Source organism: Oncorhynchus tshawytscha, linkage group LG26, assembly GCF_018296145.1.
Source record: "Oncorhynchus tshawytscha isolate Ot180627B linkage group LG26, Otsh_v2.0, whole genome shotgun sequence".
Taxonomy (NCBI): domain Eukaryota; kingdom Metazoa; phylum Chordata; class Actinopteri; order Salmoniformes; family Salmonidae; genus Oncorhynchus; species Oncorhynchus tshawytscha.
In genome coordinates this window covers 5,158,476-5,173,974 of record NC_056454.1, presented here as the reverse complement: position 1 = coordinate 5,173,974, position 15,499 = coordinate 5,158,476, and the positions used below count along the sequence as shown (strand labels likewise).

Sequence of the window (15,499 nt, the reverse complement as noted above, 5' to 3'; positions counted from 1 at the left end):
TTGTGGTTTCACTTACTTGGTTCATCAGTTTCTGTAGGGGCCTCCTCGGGGATTGTCCCATTGAGCCTGGCAATGAACCTCTCCTTAATGGTAGGCAAGCCGGGGAAAGTAGGTACCTGAAGAACATCGGCAGAGCTGGTGGCAATCTGGTTGAGCTGCCTGGAGTCTGCTCCGCCAGCCCCAATGCCAATGCAGTTGACCCGAGAGCCTTTGAGCAGAGGGCCATACACAGACACGTCAGTGGGGGACCTTCCGCCGGTGAGGACCACTAGATGCTGGGAGGCCTCCGCAAGCCGGACACCCGCTGAGGATTTCAGCTCGTTCCTGATCACATACTCGATGGCTTTGGCTAGATCCGACGATCTGCCACCCTGCTGGCGTAGTCTTTTGATGGCAGAGAGCACAGCTGGCTTGTTGTTGTGGGAATTGAGAGAGAAATCCGTCTTGACCTTGTCAGAGTATTGGACGACAGCGACCCGAACCTGGTCAGGTTGCACATCCAGCTGCTGAACGATGTTGAGGATGAAGTCACGGATGTGGGCGATGCCACTGGACCCTGTGGTGTCCGAGCCGTCTATGAGGAAGATGATGTCCTTCCTCCCCATGTTGAGGTTAGCTGAGAAGTAGAACAGAAAAAAAGGTCAAGCAAGTGGGGTTTTACTTTTTATGTTGGCAGAGAGGTATTTAAAAATGTAAACAAAGGTGATTGTAACAGTTGAGGCGATACCATACAAAACATAAAAACAGGTTTCCATCCAACCTTTTTATTCAGAGAAAAGTACATGTTGGCTAAAACATGTCACAACAGGCCTGATGGAAACAGCTATTTTGTCGGTAGACTTTCCAAATGTTGACAAAACAAAATACGCTAGTCAGGGTGGGATCTTTCTGTGTCTGTAAAATTAATTATTTGAGAAAAGGAGGTGGAAGTTGACCTTTACGCGCAAGTATTGATATAACCATCATACCAAAAGTAAACTTGGAGTCACGCGATTATATGTTGTGTAGTCCTTCCACTATGATTCGGGAAAGCATGTAGTTTATTAAGCTACAGATTAAATAAATTATGATGAACTTCACATGGTGGTGAAAGTACACAGTGATGAGCTTGATGCTCCTTTCCAATAAATATTGAGAGTCTTATTCTGGTGACATGATGATCGAGGCTTGGCTGCCATTTGAAAATTATACCCACACTGTATGTGGGAGCTGTTGGCTAGAGCACACGTGCCAAGTCCAAAGTGGGCACATTCACTATATAATGCATTTTGTTTTGTTACAAAACAATACAGCCTAGGATCGAACCAGGGTCTGTAGTGACGCCTCTAGCACGGAGATGCAGTGCCTTAGACTGCTGCGACACACTCGGGTGTGGACATTTTCATATTATTTTATGCAGATTTTAGACAATTCTAATCTGTCACCAATTGGATGGAAACTTAGCTACATTCAAAAATATATTTGATGGGTCAGCACTATTTAGAAACTGCATTGGGTTAAATAATGTAGAATCTCTTACCAATATCCAAAACAGGAGGAACAAAACTACTGGAGATGTCAGTGGTGGTCATGGTGTTGACTGAAGCAATAAGCTGCTGCTCCACTGTTGGAAGCTGCCCAAAGTTGTTAATGGAGTAGGCAAATTCTGGCTTCAGGGAGATCTGCCTCAGTTCGTTGGGGTCGGCATTCTTTGCCCCGATGGCAAGAGGGGCAACCAGGTTGGTCTTCAGCTGGTTGGCTGGTCCAGAGACGTCGTCGTTGGACTTTCCCCCCGTGACTAGAATGAGGAACTGAGGCACACCCTCCTCGATGCGGCTACCGGCTGATCTTTGATAGATGTTCTTGGAAACCCAATCGAGGGCACGGCCAGTGTTTAGACGGTTTCCACCCCTGCTCTGAATCTTCCTCGTGGCTTGGCGGACCTCATCTTTGGTGGAGTGCTCGTTCAAGAGGAACTCCGTTTTGGCATCGTCGCTGTACTGCACCACTGACACCCTCACCCGATCCAGACCCACGTCCAGCTTTTCCACGACCCTCCCGATCATGTCACGGATGGCGGGGAACTCGCTGCGCACAGCTGTTGTGCCGTCAATGAGGAAAACCACATCCCTCTTTTCTCCGCCAGTGGGTACTATGACTGTGGGAGAAGACAAGCACATCAAATGTGTTTGTTAGCAACACAAATTGAGCTGCATTAGGGCATAGATATAAACCAAATTCGTTATGGTGATATTTTATGTTCTAATTGTACTTCATAATAACTATGTTTTCACCTTGCATCGATCCTTTTGACTACTGATCTGTTTGTATGAGTTAAAAGATATAATCTAGTTTTAATCTATCATTAATGTTAATAATACATTATTAGTGGTAACATCTGAGAAACAGTTTTAATTGATATTCAACTAGACTACAGTATCACAGGTGGTGATGCCGATGACTGAAACCCGTTAACAGTGAATCCGAATGAAAAACAGCTAGCTCTGTAGTGCTGTTTTGACAAACTCCCCAGTAAAATAACCTGTTGTTTTCCATTTTAACCCACTGGTAGCTAACATCAATCAAAGCTGTAAACACTCTACCACATGAGCACATTTAGCAGAATTGTTGTTTTTGGTCTCTGGAGACTGCATTGCCTTCAAGAAATAGTATTGTACCAGCACTTTGTTTGGTTGAACTTGTGTGTTAGCTAAGAGATCATTATTTTTGTGCCCCTGCCGATACCTCATGAGCCCGTTCTAAACAGATAGTTATCCTGTTCAGAACAAAGTGGCGCCACGGGCAGTAATTAGTGGATTAGGGTTTCCCATGCAAAAATGTAAAACCTCCTCAGCTGACCACCTTGAAGCAATTATTCACCTATATTTGCTATACCGGGATAGAAGTCAATAGTATGTATTATGAAGTTATGAGTGGTGGTAAAAAAAAAAGAATCACCAAATGGTGCAATTTCTGTACTACTCCATGCATGAATTTCACTGTGGCATTGGCCTCCTCTGTCCGACATGGAAAACCAATACAGCAAAAGACATAAGTAATGCTAAAGTCAGTGTAGGTCCATTTAAACCAGTTAAAATGTAGCATGGATGGTGACATCATTTTGGGGTGTAGTACCACTACTGTCCCCTGGAGGGCAGCTAAATTGTATTCATTCGAAGCACAAGACCCAGGCATTTCCAATAATACCTTATACACTCAGATGTAAAGTGTTTGTTTAATTGCTAAAAAATCTAATATACAATATATATATATAATTGGGGACTCATCAATTCAGTCAAATCAAATTGTATTGGTCACATGCACCGAACACAACCCAAATACAACACCTGTGGACTTTACAGTGATATGCTTACTCATGAGGTGTTAAATAGGCCTCTTCTCAAGAAAGTTTGAAAACTTGGCATAAAACATGTTTGATTATGTACAATCCATCTAACCTATTCATAGAAGCTAACTCCCTTTAGCGATTATTCATGAAGACATCTTCTGACCGCATCGCTTGCAGTACGGTTTTGGAAACGTAAGGAACGTATCTTTCATATCATTGAGGAAATAATCTTTAAAAAACAAAATACTAAATTACACTTTTATAGGTTTGGTGTTCCCACACTGCCATGTTACAGCGTTTGTTTACGGAAGACAGATGGAAGACAGAGACAACAACCTGTGCTAATTAGTTATCTAGCATGCTCAAACACCTGTGTGTAAGTGTAACTGGGGAGGAAGTGTAGTGGAAGTGTAGTTTTTCGGATGGGGAGAGACAGCCGTATGGATCTGTGCAAAGCTGCTAAAGTAAGTGTATCTTTTTATTTTAAAGATTATTTCTCACTGATATGAAAGGTACATATGTTTTAAAAACTATCGCAAGTGATGATTATGTTTCTAAATGAGAGTCAGGATTGTCACATGGCCCCACCGGTAAGAGGTGCTTATAGCTGAGAACCCTTGGGATAAGGCAGATTGCTTTGAGTTCATGAGTGCAACAATCAATCATGATGCTTTTATGACAATTTGACACATACGCGACCTGGTAATTAGCCAACCACTGGCCACTACTGTGAAGTGTTGTCCAAATATTCCATAAAATGTGCAAAAATATTGTGAATGAAATTCAAACAGACATTAATCCTATAAAACACAATGACAGCAAGAGAGGGCATTACCATCCGGAGCTGGGAAAACAGGACGTAGCCTGGCAATGTCGTCATCGGACATCTCTGTGAGCGTGGAGATCAGTTTGTCCTGGACTGTGTACAGGCCAGGGAGGTCATCAACAGTGTATGCAAAGTTGGGAACATAGGAAACAACCTGAAGCTCCTGAGAGTTTACATCTCTGGTCCCGATGCTGAAAGGCAAAACGCCTGACTTCTTCAGTGAGGTCGCAGGTCGACGGATATCATCTGTGGACCTTCCACCAGAAACGACAATCAGGAACTGTGGAACACCCTCCTCCTTCCTGCCGCCACGTCGAACATTCAGCACTTCACTGCTGACAAACTCCACTCCCTGACCCAGGTTACGTTCCCTGCCGCCTCGCTGCCTCAGTCCCTTGACAGCATTCATAACACCCTCCTTGGTTGTGTGGGAGTTTAGGTAGATATCTGCATTGGGGGAGTCGCCATACTGCACCACACCAATCCTGATCTTGTTCTCGCCCACGTTGAGGTTCTTCACGATTGAGCTGATGAACTCCTGGATGATGGGGAACTCCCTTCCGACGCCATCTGAGCCATCAACAAGGAAGACGATATCCTTCTTGGGACCCTGAGACTCAGCTAAAAGGAAGGGAGAACAAACATTTTTAATAAACCACTGCTCTGTTTGTAGTAGGTGGGCTAATACATTTCAAAAGTATTTTTTAAAACAATGTTCAATATCCTTTTGCAAACAATGATTGAACACTTCAGCTGAAGGACTTTGCTTCTAAGTGTCTTACCTCCCGAGCTAATGAATATGGTAGGATCAGGATACCTGGCTTTGACAAGTCTTGACAAAGCAGAAAAGAGCTCTGTCTGGATGTTTTGGAGGTTCCGCATGTCACGGACAGAAAATGTTTCGTTAGGGGAATTTGAGATTGACTGCATCTCCCTGTAGTCAGCATTTCTAAGGCCAATACTGACAGGGACCACACCAATACGCTTTAGCGCGATCGCTGAGAGTTCAACACTATCACTAGACTTCCCACCACTAATCAAAATTAGTATTTGTGGAACACCCTCCATGTGCCTGCTGCCAGAGGAAGAGGTAAAGACATTGTCCCTGACATACTGAAGAGCTGCTCCAGTGTTAAGGGGTCTCCCTCCTTTAAGTGTGATGCCTCTGATTGCATGTATAACCTTGTTTTTGGATGCATAAGTGTTGAAATAGAAATTGACCATGGCATCCTTGCTGTACTGGACCACAGAAATTCGGTCTTTGTTCTCATTCACATTGAGCTTCTCAACAGCTCTCAGTATAAAGTCTTGTATAACTGGGAACTCATTTATAATGTCATCAGATCCATCAAACAAGAAGACAACATCCTTCTTGGTGGTTTCTTCAGGTTGAGCTAGAAATTACAATAAATATAGGCTGTGTTTTGCATAACCACTCATGTTTTATTTTCAAATTAACTCATTGACTAACTTTAGATTATTCCATAGTTCTTTGGATGTCACCAAATTGTCTTTCCAATATGAAGAGAATAGACAAGTGACACTTAGAAAAATAAGGTTACTTACCAATACGAGTGGTATGCTTTAAAGTGAACAGTACATCTAATAAGATGTCTGGAAGCTCTCCAAAGTCAGTGATTGGAAAAACAAAATTATGAGCAGTGGTGGGAAGACCAGCTGAGTCTGTGCCAATACTAAAGCTCAAAATGCCAAGATCTTTAAGTGTTGAAGCCGGCTGCCTAGCACTATCGCTGGAGGGTCCTCCTGTGAGCAGTATCAGTACTTGTGGAACACCTTCAAGATGTCGGCTTCCAGAGATGGTGCTAAAGACATTGTCCTTAACATACTGTAGAGCTGTCTCAGTGTTGCGAGATTTTCCTCCCTTATGTCTTAATGATCGTATCTTGCTGATGACAGTGTCCTTGGATGAAAAGGAACTCAAGTAGAAGTACACTACAGCGTCACTGCTGAACTGGATCACTGCTACTCTGTCTCTTTCTCCGGCAACGTCAAGGTTTTCCACAACTCTTCGTACAAAGTCTCGCATAGCAGGAAACCCACTCCGACTGCTGTCTGAGCCGTCGATGAGGAACACAACATCACGTCGTCCAATCCGCGATTCCACTAGGGAGAATAGTACATGTGGATTTAACAAGATGCAACTCGTTATATCAGTACTAAAGGGGGACAGGGGGTTGACATGCTATAACCATTTGGCATAGCAAAAAAAGAACCCGTGAAACAAATGAAGAAATGTTTTTTTCCAGCATAGAGTGGTGAGAGTCAATCGAGGATTGACACTTTAAAAGATGTGATGCACGAATCTTAAAATACGCAGCATTTTGTTTTAAAATGCAGCAAAAAGTCAAGCAAATAAGGCAAGGAGCACAGATGAATTACCATCACATGCTATATATTGCAGGCGAACAGAGCACATTGTCCTCTGTGTTGAGGACAGTGGCAAATTAAGTCTCTAAATACACCACCAAGATTCTACAATCTTGTTTTGTCTTAGGGAAAAGTGATATCATCAAAAGAAAATAAACAATTTGAGCCTGCTTTTCCTAAGGAGAAGAAAATTACACATTGTTCTTACGTTGGAGAACAATGCCAATCAACGGCGGGGCAATTACATTATTCACATGGGATTCACGAGTTTCAATAAGTTATTATCTGAAAAGTGTTTCTGACATCCCTTACCCAAAATGCCAGAACATTTCAAAGTTGTGATTCTCATTGAGGATAAAAGCTGATTCTCCAGTCTATAAAGATCAAAGTATTCTGAAAATGTAAATGCCAAAGAAGGATTGAAAGAAAGAGTTTGCAGCTCTTTGATTTCTGTAGCTGTTGAACCGATGGTGATGACCATGATACCCTGTTGTTTCAGAGCATGAGCAGCATTGCTAATTGGGTCTCTGGATCTTGCTCCACTTAAAATGACTAAAACCTGTGGAACACCAAGCAAGCGTCTACTTCCAGCTGAAGCAGTGAAAACATTGTCCTTGAGGTACTGTTGTATAAGTGTTCAGATAGAAGTGGACCTCTAGATCTCTGCTGTACTGGACCACCGAAACTTGATCTTTGGTTTCCTCCACATTGAGTTTGTCCACAACTTTTTGTACAAAATCACACATCTCTAGGAATACACTCCTGGTGCCATCAGAACCACCCAGAAGGAATACAATGCCTCTTTTTGGTACTTTACTTCAAGTGGGGAACAGATATTCAATGAATGTAAATATAACTTACGAAGGAATAATGATTTTATAAGATAATACATTAATATACTATATCTCTGGTAAGCAACTGCAGCTGATTGAAGCGAATGCATTCCAGAGAGTTGAAGTAAATTCAATTGCTGCAAAAAAGAGACCCTTAGTAAGACTATGCTGAAAGAATTTGAAGAGAACAATTAAATAAAGAATGAAAAAGTTTTCTAGAAAAAAAGGTGGTAATAATACCAAGCATAAGCATGATTGCAAAGTGAAAGGATTCACTCTGAATATTCAAGAAACATCTTTGAAAGAAAAATGTAGAAGCAAAAATGAATGAGAGAGCAGTATGAAAGAAGGGTTAATCAAGATGTTGTAGGATTTGACAAATGAGGTGAGGATGCTATTAAACAATCCATGGTCACCCATTTTCATTGATGACACTTTAATGAATGAGCAGCTTCAATACTTCTAAAACTGTTAAATTATTTCAACACATTATTTTGTAGAATGTAGCAAACATCTTGCTAGGAAAGAGTAGATGACTATACCAGTAGATCTAACAGATTTTAACATCACAGAGCAATCAACTGGTTAAATAGACAGAGAACAAAAAAAAGTTGTACCTATCAAACCAGGACTGGAAGCCTGAGCAATTGATGATAAAAGCTCCAGATGCATTGCTGACAGATCTGAAAAGTCTCGTGCCACAAGGATGAGCTGTGGATCAGATGTAATGGACTGCATTTCTCTAGTGTCGGCCTGTCTGATGGCAATGCCAACACTCTGAATTCCTTGACCTTTCATATCAAAGGCAGCTTGGCTAACAGCGTCATTTGACTGTCCACCACACAGCAAAATCAATATCTGAGGGACACCTTCATAACGTCTGCTTCCAGAGGTGTCTTTAAAGATGTGGTCTTTAACGAACTGGAGTGCTGCCCCTGTGTTGAGGGGTCTACCACCTTTGTGCCTCAGATCTCTTATGCTGTCAAGAATGTCCTCCTTTTTGGTGTATGTGTTCAGATAGAAATGTACCTCTTGATTTCTACTATACTGAACCACGGAAATGCGGTCTTTGTTTCCTCCCACATTGAGATTCTCCACTACTTTGAGTACAAAATCACGCATTGCTGGGAATCCATTCCTTGTGCCATCAGAACCATCCAGAAGAAATACAACATCTCTATGTCCCATCATAGTTTCTCCTAGTAAAACATGAATAAAGAAGTTATTTCTAAGGATTACAATTGTGCCTAATGAAACAAACCTTGATATACGAGATAATAAAATATGTATGAATAGCAATTATGATCTTAAACTAAAGATTTTAAAAAACAAAAAATAGCTGTGTAAGGTATTAATAGTTTAATATATGCAGTGAATTTTGACCATTTTAAACAGATTCCCTGGATTAATATTTCAGAAAAAGACATTTGGTAAATTTTCCAGAACTATTAATATTGCAACTATGAATTTGGCTTCATGTTCATTCATTTAATGAATCTTACCCATAAGACTAATATTGAAAGTTTCAACTCTTGTGAGTAGCTGCTCTTGGATGTTTGGAAGTTCACTGAACTCAGACACTGAAAGAGCATAACTTGGATCAAAGGAAATGCGTTGTAACTCATTAATGTCTGAGGCTCGAGATCCAACACTGAATATCATAACTCCTATTTTTTTCAGAGCAGAGGCTGGTGTTTCAACATTATCATTGGACCTCCCACCACTCAGCAGTATCAGCATCTGAGGGACACCCTCTTGGCTTCTGCTTCCTGAGGAGGCAGTAAAGACGTTGTCCCTTACATACTGGAGGGCTGCCCCAGTGTTGAGGGGTCTACCTCCTCTGTGCCTCAGACCTCTGACGATGTCAAGAATGTCGCCCTTCGTGGTGTATGTGTTCAGATAGAAATGAACTTCTTGATCTCTACCGTACTGGACCACAGAAACGCGGTCTTTGTCTCCTCCCACATTGAGTTTCTCTACTACTCTTTGAACAAAATCACGCATTGCTGGGAATCCATTCCTTGTGCCATCAGAACCATCCAGAAGGAATACCACATCCTTTCTGGCGGTGTCATGATCAACTGAGAAAATAAATAGATTATGTCAATCAAACTGATCAAATGTGGTGTTTTTGGCCAAATTATATAGTCGTTTCTAAGACTCTGCGGCCATTTTGCTAACACATCCTGACTCTTAATTCACAGTGATAACACATACCTAAAACGGTTGGTGATTCTGGAGTAACATCAATAACCACTGCCTCCACCGAGGACAGAAGTTGCTGCTGGATGCTCGGAAGGTCAGTAAAGTCTGAGACAGACAGAGCGTAACTGGGATCATGTGATATCCTCTGCAATTCTCTGCTATCAGAGCTCCTCGTTCCAATTCCAAAGACCAAAACCCCAAGCTCCTTCAGAGCAGAGGCTGGCGTGTCAACATTGTCAACGGACCTTCCACCACTCAACAGAATCAGTAGCTGTGGAACGCCTTCCAAGCGTCTGCTTCCGGAGAAGGCAGTAAAGACATTGTCCCTCACGTACTGGAGAGCTGCTCCAGTGTTGAGAGGTCTCCCGCCTTTGTGTCTCAGACCTCTTACAGTGTTGAGAATCTCTCCCTTTGTTGTGTATGTGTTCAGATAGAATTGGGCGGCTGGATCTCTACTGTACTGGACCACCGCAACGCGATCTTTGTTCTCATCCACACTGAGTGTCTCCACCACTCTTTGAACAAAGTCACGCATTGCTGGGAATCCATTCCTTGTGCCATCAGAACCATCCAGAAGGAATACCACATCCTTTCTGGCGGTGTCATGATCAACTGAGAAAATAAATAGATTATGTCAATCAAACTGATCAAATGTGGTGTTTTTGGCCAAATGATATAGTCGTTTCTAAAACTCTGTGGCCATTTTGCTAACACATCCTGACTCTTAATTCACAGTGATAACACATACCTAAAACGGTTGGTGATTCTGGAGTAACATCAATAACCACTGCCTCCACCGAGGACAGAAGTTGCTGCTGGATGCTCGGAAGGTCAGTAAAGTCTGAGACAGACAGAGCGTAACTGGGATCATGTGATATTCTCTGCAATTCTCTGCTATCAGAGCTCCTTGTTCCAATTCCAAAGACCAAAACCCCAAGCTCCTTCAGAGCAGAGGCTGGCGTGTCAACATTGTCAACGGACCTTCCACCACTCAACAGAATCAGTAGCTGTGGAACGCCTTCCAAGCGTCTGCTTCCGGAGGAGGCAGTAAAGACATTGTCCCTCACGTACTGGAGAGCTGCTCCAGTGTTGAGAGGTCTCCCGCCTTTGTGTCTCAGACCTCTTACAGTGTTGAGAATCTCTCCCTTTGTTGTGTATGTGTTCAGATAGAATTGGGCGGCTGGATCTCTACTGTACTGGACCACCGCAACGCGATCTTTGTTCTCATCCACACTGAGTGTCTCCACCACTCTTTGAACAAAGTCACGCATGGCTGGGAATCCACTCCTAGTGCCATCAGATCCATCCAGCAAGAACACAACATCCCTCCTGGGAGCCTGACTCTCAACTAGGGAATGTGAAGGTTCAAATAAAGAGTCATATTACATGTGTTAAAGGTAAGGGAAAACAGGACAAAGCTGCTTCTGTCACATGAAAGTCATCCCTTTCACTTATCACAAACAACTATTCAAAGAAAGTGACAATTGGTGCATTGCCCTGAGTTATATCATAGGGAACATTGGTACAGAGGTATGACATGAAACCACATGAAAGGCCTCAGGGGAATCTACACAAGTGTTCTAAGCTATCAACTACTCTATCCGAATGTAAAAGAGGAAATGGAACAGATCAAAACCATATTTTTCTTACCTAGTATTGTTGGTATTAGTGTTGGTGGCATGGTTGTGTCCTGTATAATGGCAGTGTTCATGGCAGAAAGAAGCTGCTGTTGGATGTTGGGGAGGTCAGTGAATTCAGACACGGAGAGAGCATAACTGGGGTCATAGGATATCTTCTGTAACTCTCTGCTATCAGAGCTCCTTGTTCCAATTCCAAACACCAAGACACCAAGCTCCTTGAGAGCAGAAGCGGGTTCATCTACATTGTCAAAGGACCTTCCACCATTTATCAGTATTAGAATCTGTGGAACACTTTCAAGTCGCCTACTTCCAGAGGAGGCAGCATAGACGTAGTCCCTGACATACTGGAGAGCTGCTCCAGTGTTGAGGGGTCTCCCTCCTTTGTGCTTCAGCCCTCTTACGGTGTCAACAACCTCTTCTTTTCTTGTGTAAGTGTTCAGATAGAAGTGGACCTCTGGTTCTCTGCTATACTGTACCACAGAGACTCGATCTCTGTTCTCCCCTACAGTGAGTTTCTCCACTACTCTTTGAACAAAGTCACGCATTTCTGGGAAGCCATTCCTAGTGCCATCAGAACCATCCAGCAAGAATACTACATCCTTTCTGGCGATGCTTAGGTCCACTAAGAGTATCAGAAACAAAACAGAAAACGTATGTCAACATTGCTTCATCAAACCTGAAATATGTGTTTGTTGCTTTAGTTTTCCAAGATAATGCATCTGGTCTTACCTATGACTGTTGGGGAAATTGTTGTGGCGCCAACGTGTACAGTAAAGAGTGAGGAGAAAAACTTATCCTGGACGCTGGGGAGATCCGAGAATTCAGAAACAGACTGGGAAAAACTGGGGTCAGAGGCAATCCTTTGAACCTCTTTACTAGAATTTCTGTTTCCAATGCCAAAGATCAAGACTCCGCTCTCTTTGAGGGCAGAAACAGGTATATCAACGTTATCATTGGACCTCCCGCCACTCAGCAGTATCAGCATCTGAGGGACACCCTCTTGGCTTCTGCTTCCTGAGGAGGCAGTAAAGACGTTGTCCCTTACATACTGGAGGGCTGCCCCAGTGTTGAGGGGTCTACCTCTTCTGTGCCTCAGACCTCTGACGATGTCAAGAATGTCGCCCTTCGTGCTGTATGTGTTCAGATAGAAATGAACTTCTTGATCTCTACCGTACTGGACTACAGAAACGCGGTCTTTGTCTCCTCCCACATTGAGTTTCTCTACTACTCTCTGAACAAAATCACGCATTGCTGGGAATCCATTCCTTGTGCCATCAGAACCATCCAGAAGGAATACCACATCCTTTCTGGCGGTGTCATGATCAACTGAGAAAATAAATAGATTATGTCAATCAAACTGATCAAATGTGGTGTTTTTGGCCAAATGATATAGTCGTTTCTAAAACTCTGTGGCCATTTTGCTAACACATCCTGACTCTTAATTCACAGTGATAACACATACCTAAAACGGTTGGTGATTCTGGAGTAACATCAATAACCACTGCCTCCACCGAGGACAGAAGTTGCTGCTGGATGCTCGGAAGGTCAGTAAAGTCTGAGACAGACAGAGCGTAACTGGGATCATGTGATATTCTCTGCAATTCTCTGCTATCAGAGCTCCTTGTTCCAATTCCAAAGACCAAAACCCCAAGCTCCTTCAGAGCAGAGGCTGGCGTGTCAACATTGTCAACGGACCTTCCACCACTCAACAGAATCAGTAGCTGTGGAACGCCTTCCAAGCGTCTGCTTCCGGAGGAGGCAGTAAAGACATTGTCCCTCACGTACTGGAGAGCTGCTCCAGTGTTGAGAGGTCTCCCGCCTTTGTGTCTCAGACCTCTTACAGTGTTGAGAATCTCTCCCTTTGTTGTGTATGTGTTCAGATAGAATTGGGCGGCTGGATCTCTACTGTACTGGACCACCGCAACGCGATCTTTGTTCTCATCCACACTGAGTGTCTCCACCACTCTTTGAACAAAGTCACGCATTGCTGGGAATCCATTCCTTGTGCCATCAGAACCATCCAGAAGGAATACCACATCCTTTCTGGCGGTGTCATGATCAACTGAGAAAATAAATAGATTATGTCAATCAAACTGATCAAATGTGGTGTTTTTGGCCAAATGATATAGTCGTTTCTAAAACTCTGTGGCCATTTTGCTAACACATCCTGACTCTTAATTCACAGTGATAACACATACCTAAAACGGTTGGTGATTCTGGAGTAACATCAATAACCACTGCCTCCACCGAGGACAGAAGTTGCTGCTGGATGCTCGGAAGGTCAGTAAAGTCTGAGACAGACAGAGCGTAACTGGGATCATGTGATATTCTCTGCAATTCTCTGCTATCAGAGCTCCTTGTTCCAATTCCAAAGACCAAAACCCCAAGCTCCTTCAGAGCAGAGGCTGGCGTGTCAACATTGTCAACGGACCTTCCACCACTCAACAGAATCAGTAGCTGTGGAACGCCTTCCAAGCGTCTGCTTCCGGAGGAGGCAGTAAAGACATTGTCCCTCACGTACTGGAGAGCTGCTCCAGTGTTGAGAGGTCTCCCGCCTTTGTGTCTCAGACCTCTTACAGTGTTGAGAATCTCTCCCTTTGTTGTGTATGTGTTCAGATAGAATTGGGCGGCTGGATCTCTACTGTACTGGACCACCGCAACGCGATCTTTGTTCTCATCCACACTGAGTGTCTCCACCACTCTTTGAACAAAGTCACGCATGGCTGGGAATCCACTCCTAGTGCCATCAGATCCATCCAGCAAGAACACAACATCCCTCCTGGGAGCCTGACTCTCAACTAGGGAATGTGAAGGTTCAAATAAAGAGTCATATTACATGTGTTAAAGGTAAGGGAAAACAGGACAAAGCTGCTTCTGTCACATGAAAGTCATCCCTTTCACTTATCACAAACAACTATTCAAAGAAAGTGACAATTGGTGCATTGCCCTGAGTTATATCATAGGGAACATTGGTACAGAGGTATGACATGAAACCACATGAAAGGCCTCAGGGAATCTACACAAGTGTTCTAAGCTATCAACTACTCTATCCGAATGTAAAAGAGGAAATGGAACAGATCAAAACCATATTTTTCTTACCTAGTATTGTTGGTATTAGTGTTGGTGGCATGGTTGTGTCCTGTATAATGGCAGTGTTCATGGCAGAAAGAAGCTGCTGTTGGATGTTGGGGAGGTCAGTGAATTCAGACACGGAGAGAGCATAACTGGGGTCATAGGATATCTTCTGTAACTCTCTGCTATCAGAGCTCCTTGTTCCAATTCCAAACACCAAGACACCAAGCTCCTTGAGAGCAGAAGCGGGTTCATCTACATTGTCAAAGGACCTTCCACCATTTATCAGTATTAGAATCTGTGGAACACTTTCAAGTCGCCTACTTCCAGAGGAGGCAGCATAGACGTAGTCCCTGACATACTGGAGAGCTGCTCCAGTGTTGAGGGGTCTCCCTCCTTTGTGCTTCAGCCCTCTTACGGTGTCAACAACCTCTTCTTTTCTTGTGTAAGTGTTCAGATAGAAGTGGACCTCTGGTTCTCTGCTATACTGTACCACAGAGACTCGATCTCTGTTCTCCCCTACAGTGAGTTTCTCCACTACTCTTTGAACAAAGTCACGCATTTCTGGGAAGCCATTCCTAGTGCCATCAGAACCATCCAGCAAGAATACTACATCCTTTCTGGCGATGCTTAGGTCCACTAAGAGTATCAGAAACAAAACAGAAAACGTATGTCAACATTGCTTCATCAAACCTGAAATATGTGTTTGTTGCTTTAGTTTTCCAAGATAATGCATCTGGTCTTACCTATGACTGTTGGGGAAATTGTTGTGGCGCCAACGTGTACAGTAAAGAGTGAGGAGAAAAACTTATCCTGGACGCTGGGGAGATCCGAGAATTCAGAAACAGACTGGGAAAAACTGGGGTCAGAGGCAATCCTTTGAACCTCTTTACTAGAATTTCTGTTTCCAATGCCAAAGATCAAGACTCCGCTCTCTTTGAGGGCAGAAACAGGTATATCAACGTTATCATTGGACCTCCCGCCACTCAGCAGTATCAGCATCTGAGGGACACCCTCTTGGCTTCTGCTTCCTGAGGAGGCAGTAAAGACGTTGTCCCTTACATACTGGAGGGCTGCCCCAGTGTTGAGGGGTCTACCTCTTCTGTGCCTCAGACCTCTGACGATGTCAAGAATGTCGCCCTTCGTGCTGTATGTGTTCAGATAGAAATGAACTTCTTGATCTCTACCGTACTGGACTACAGAAACG

General features: G+C 43.3%; 1 protein-coding gene across 4 annotated transcripts in view; it reads right to left on the bottom strand.

Moving 5' to 3' along the window:
- The window catches only part of LOC112225082 (collagen alpha-3(VI) chain), a 94,495-nt gene that overhangs the window by 25,172 nt on the left and 53,824 nt on the right, over positions 1-15,499 (bottom strand). For all 4 annotated transcript variants that reach the window (XM_024388697.2, XM_024388696.2, XM_024388701.2 and 1 more), the window contains 3 exons: positions 4,164-4,775; positions 1,520-2,137; positions 17-616 (listed from right to left, as the gene is read on the bottom strand). In XM_024388697.2, coding sequence (XP_024244465.1) covers positions 17-616; positions 1,520-2,137; positions 4,164-4,775 — 1,830 coding nt within the window. The remainder of the gene's footprint in view (positions 1-16; positions 617-1,519; positions 2,138-4,163; positions 4,776-15,499) is intronic.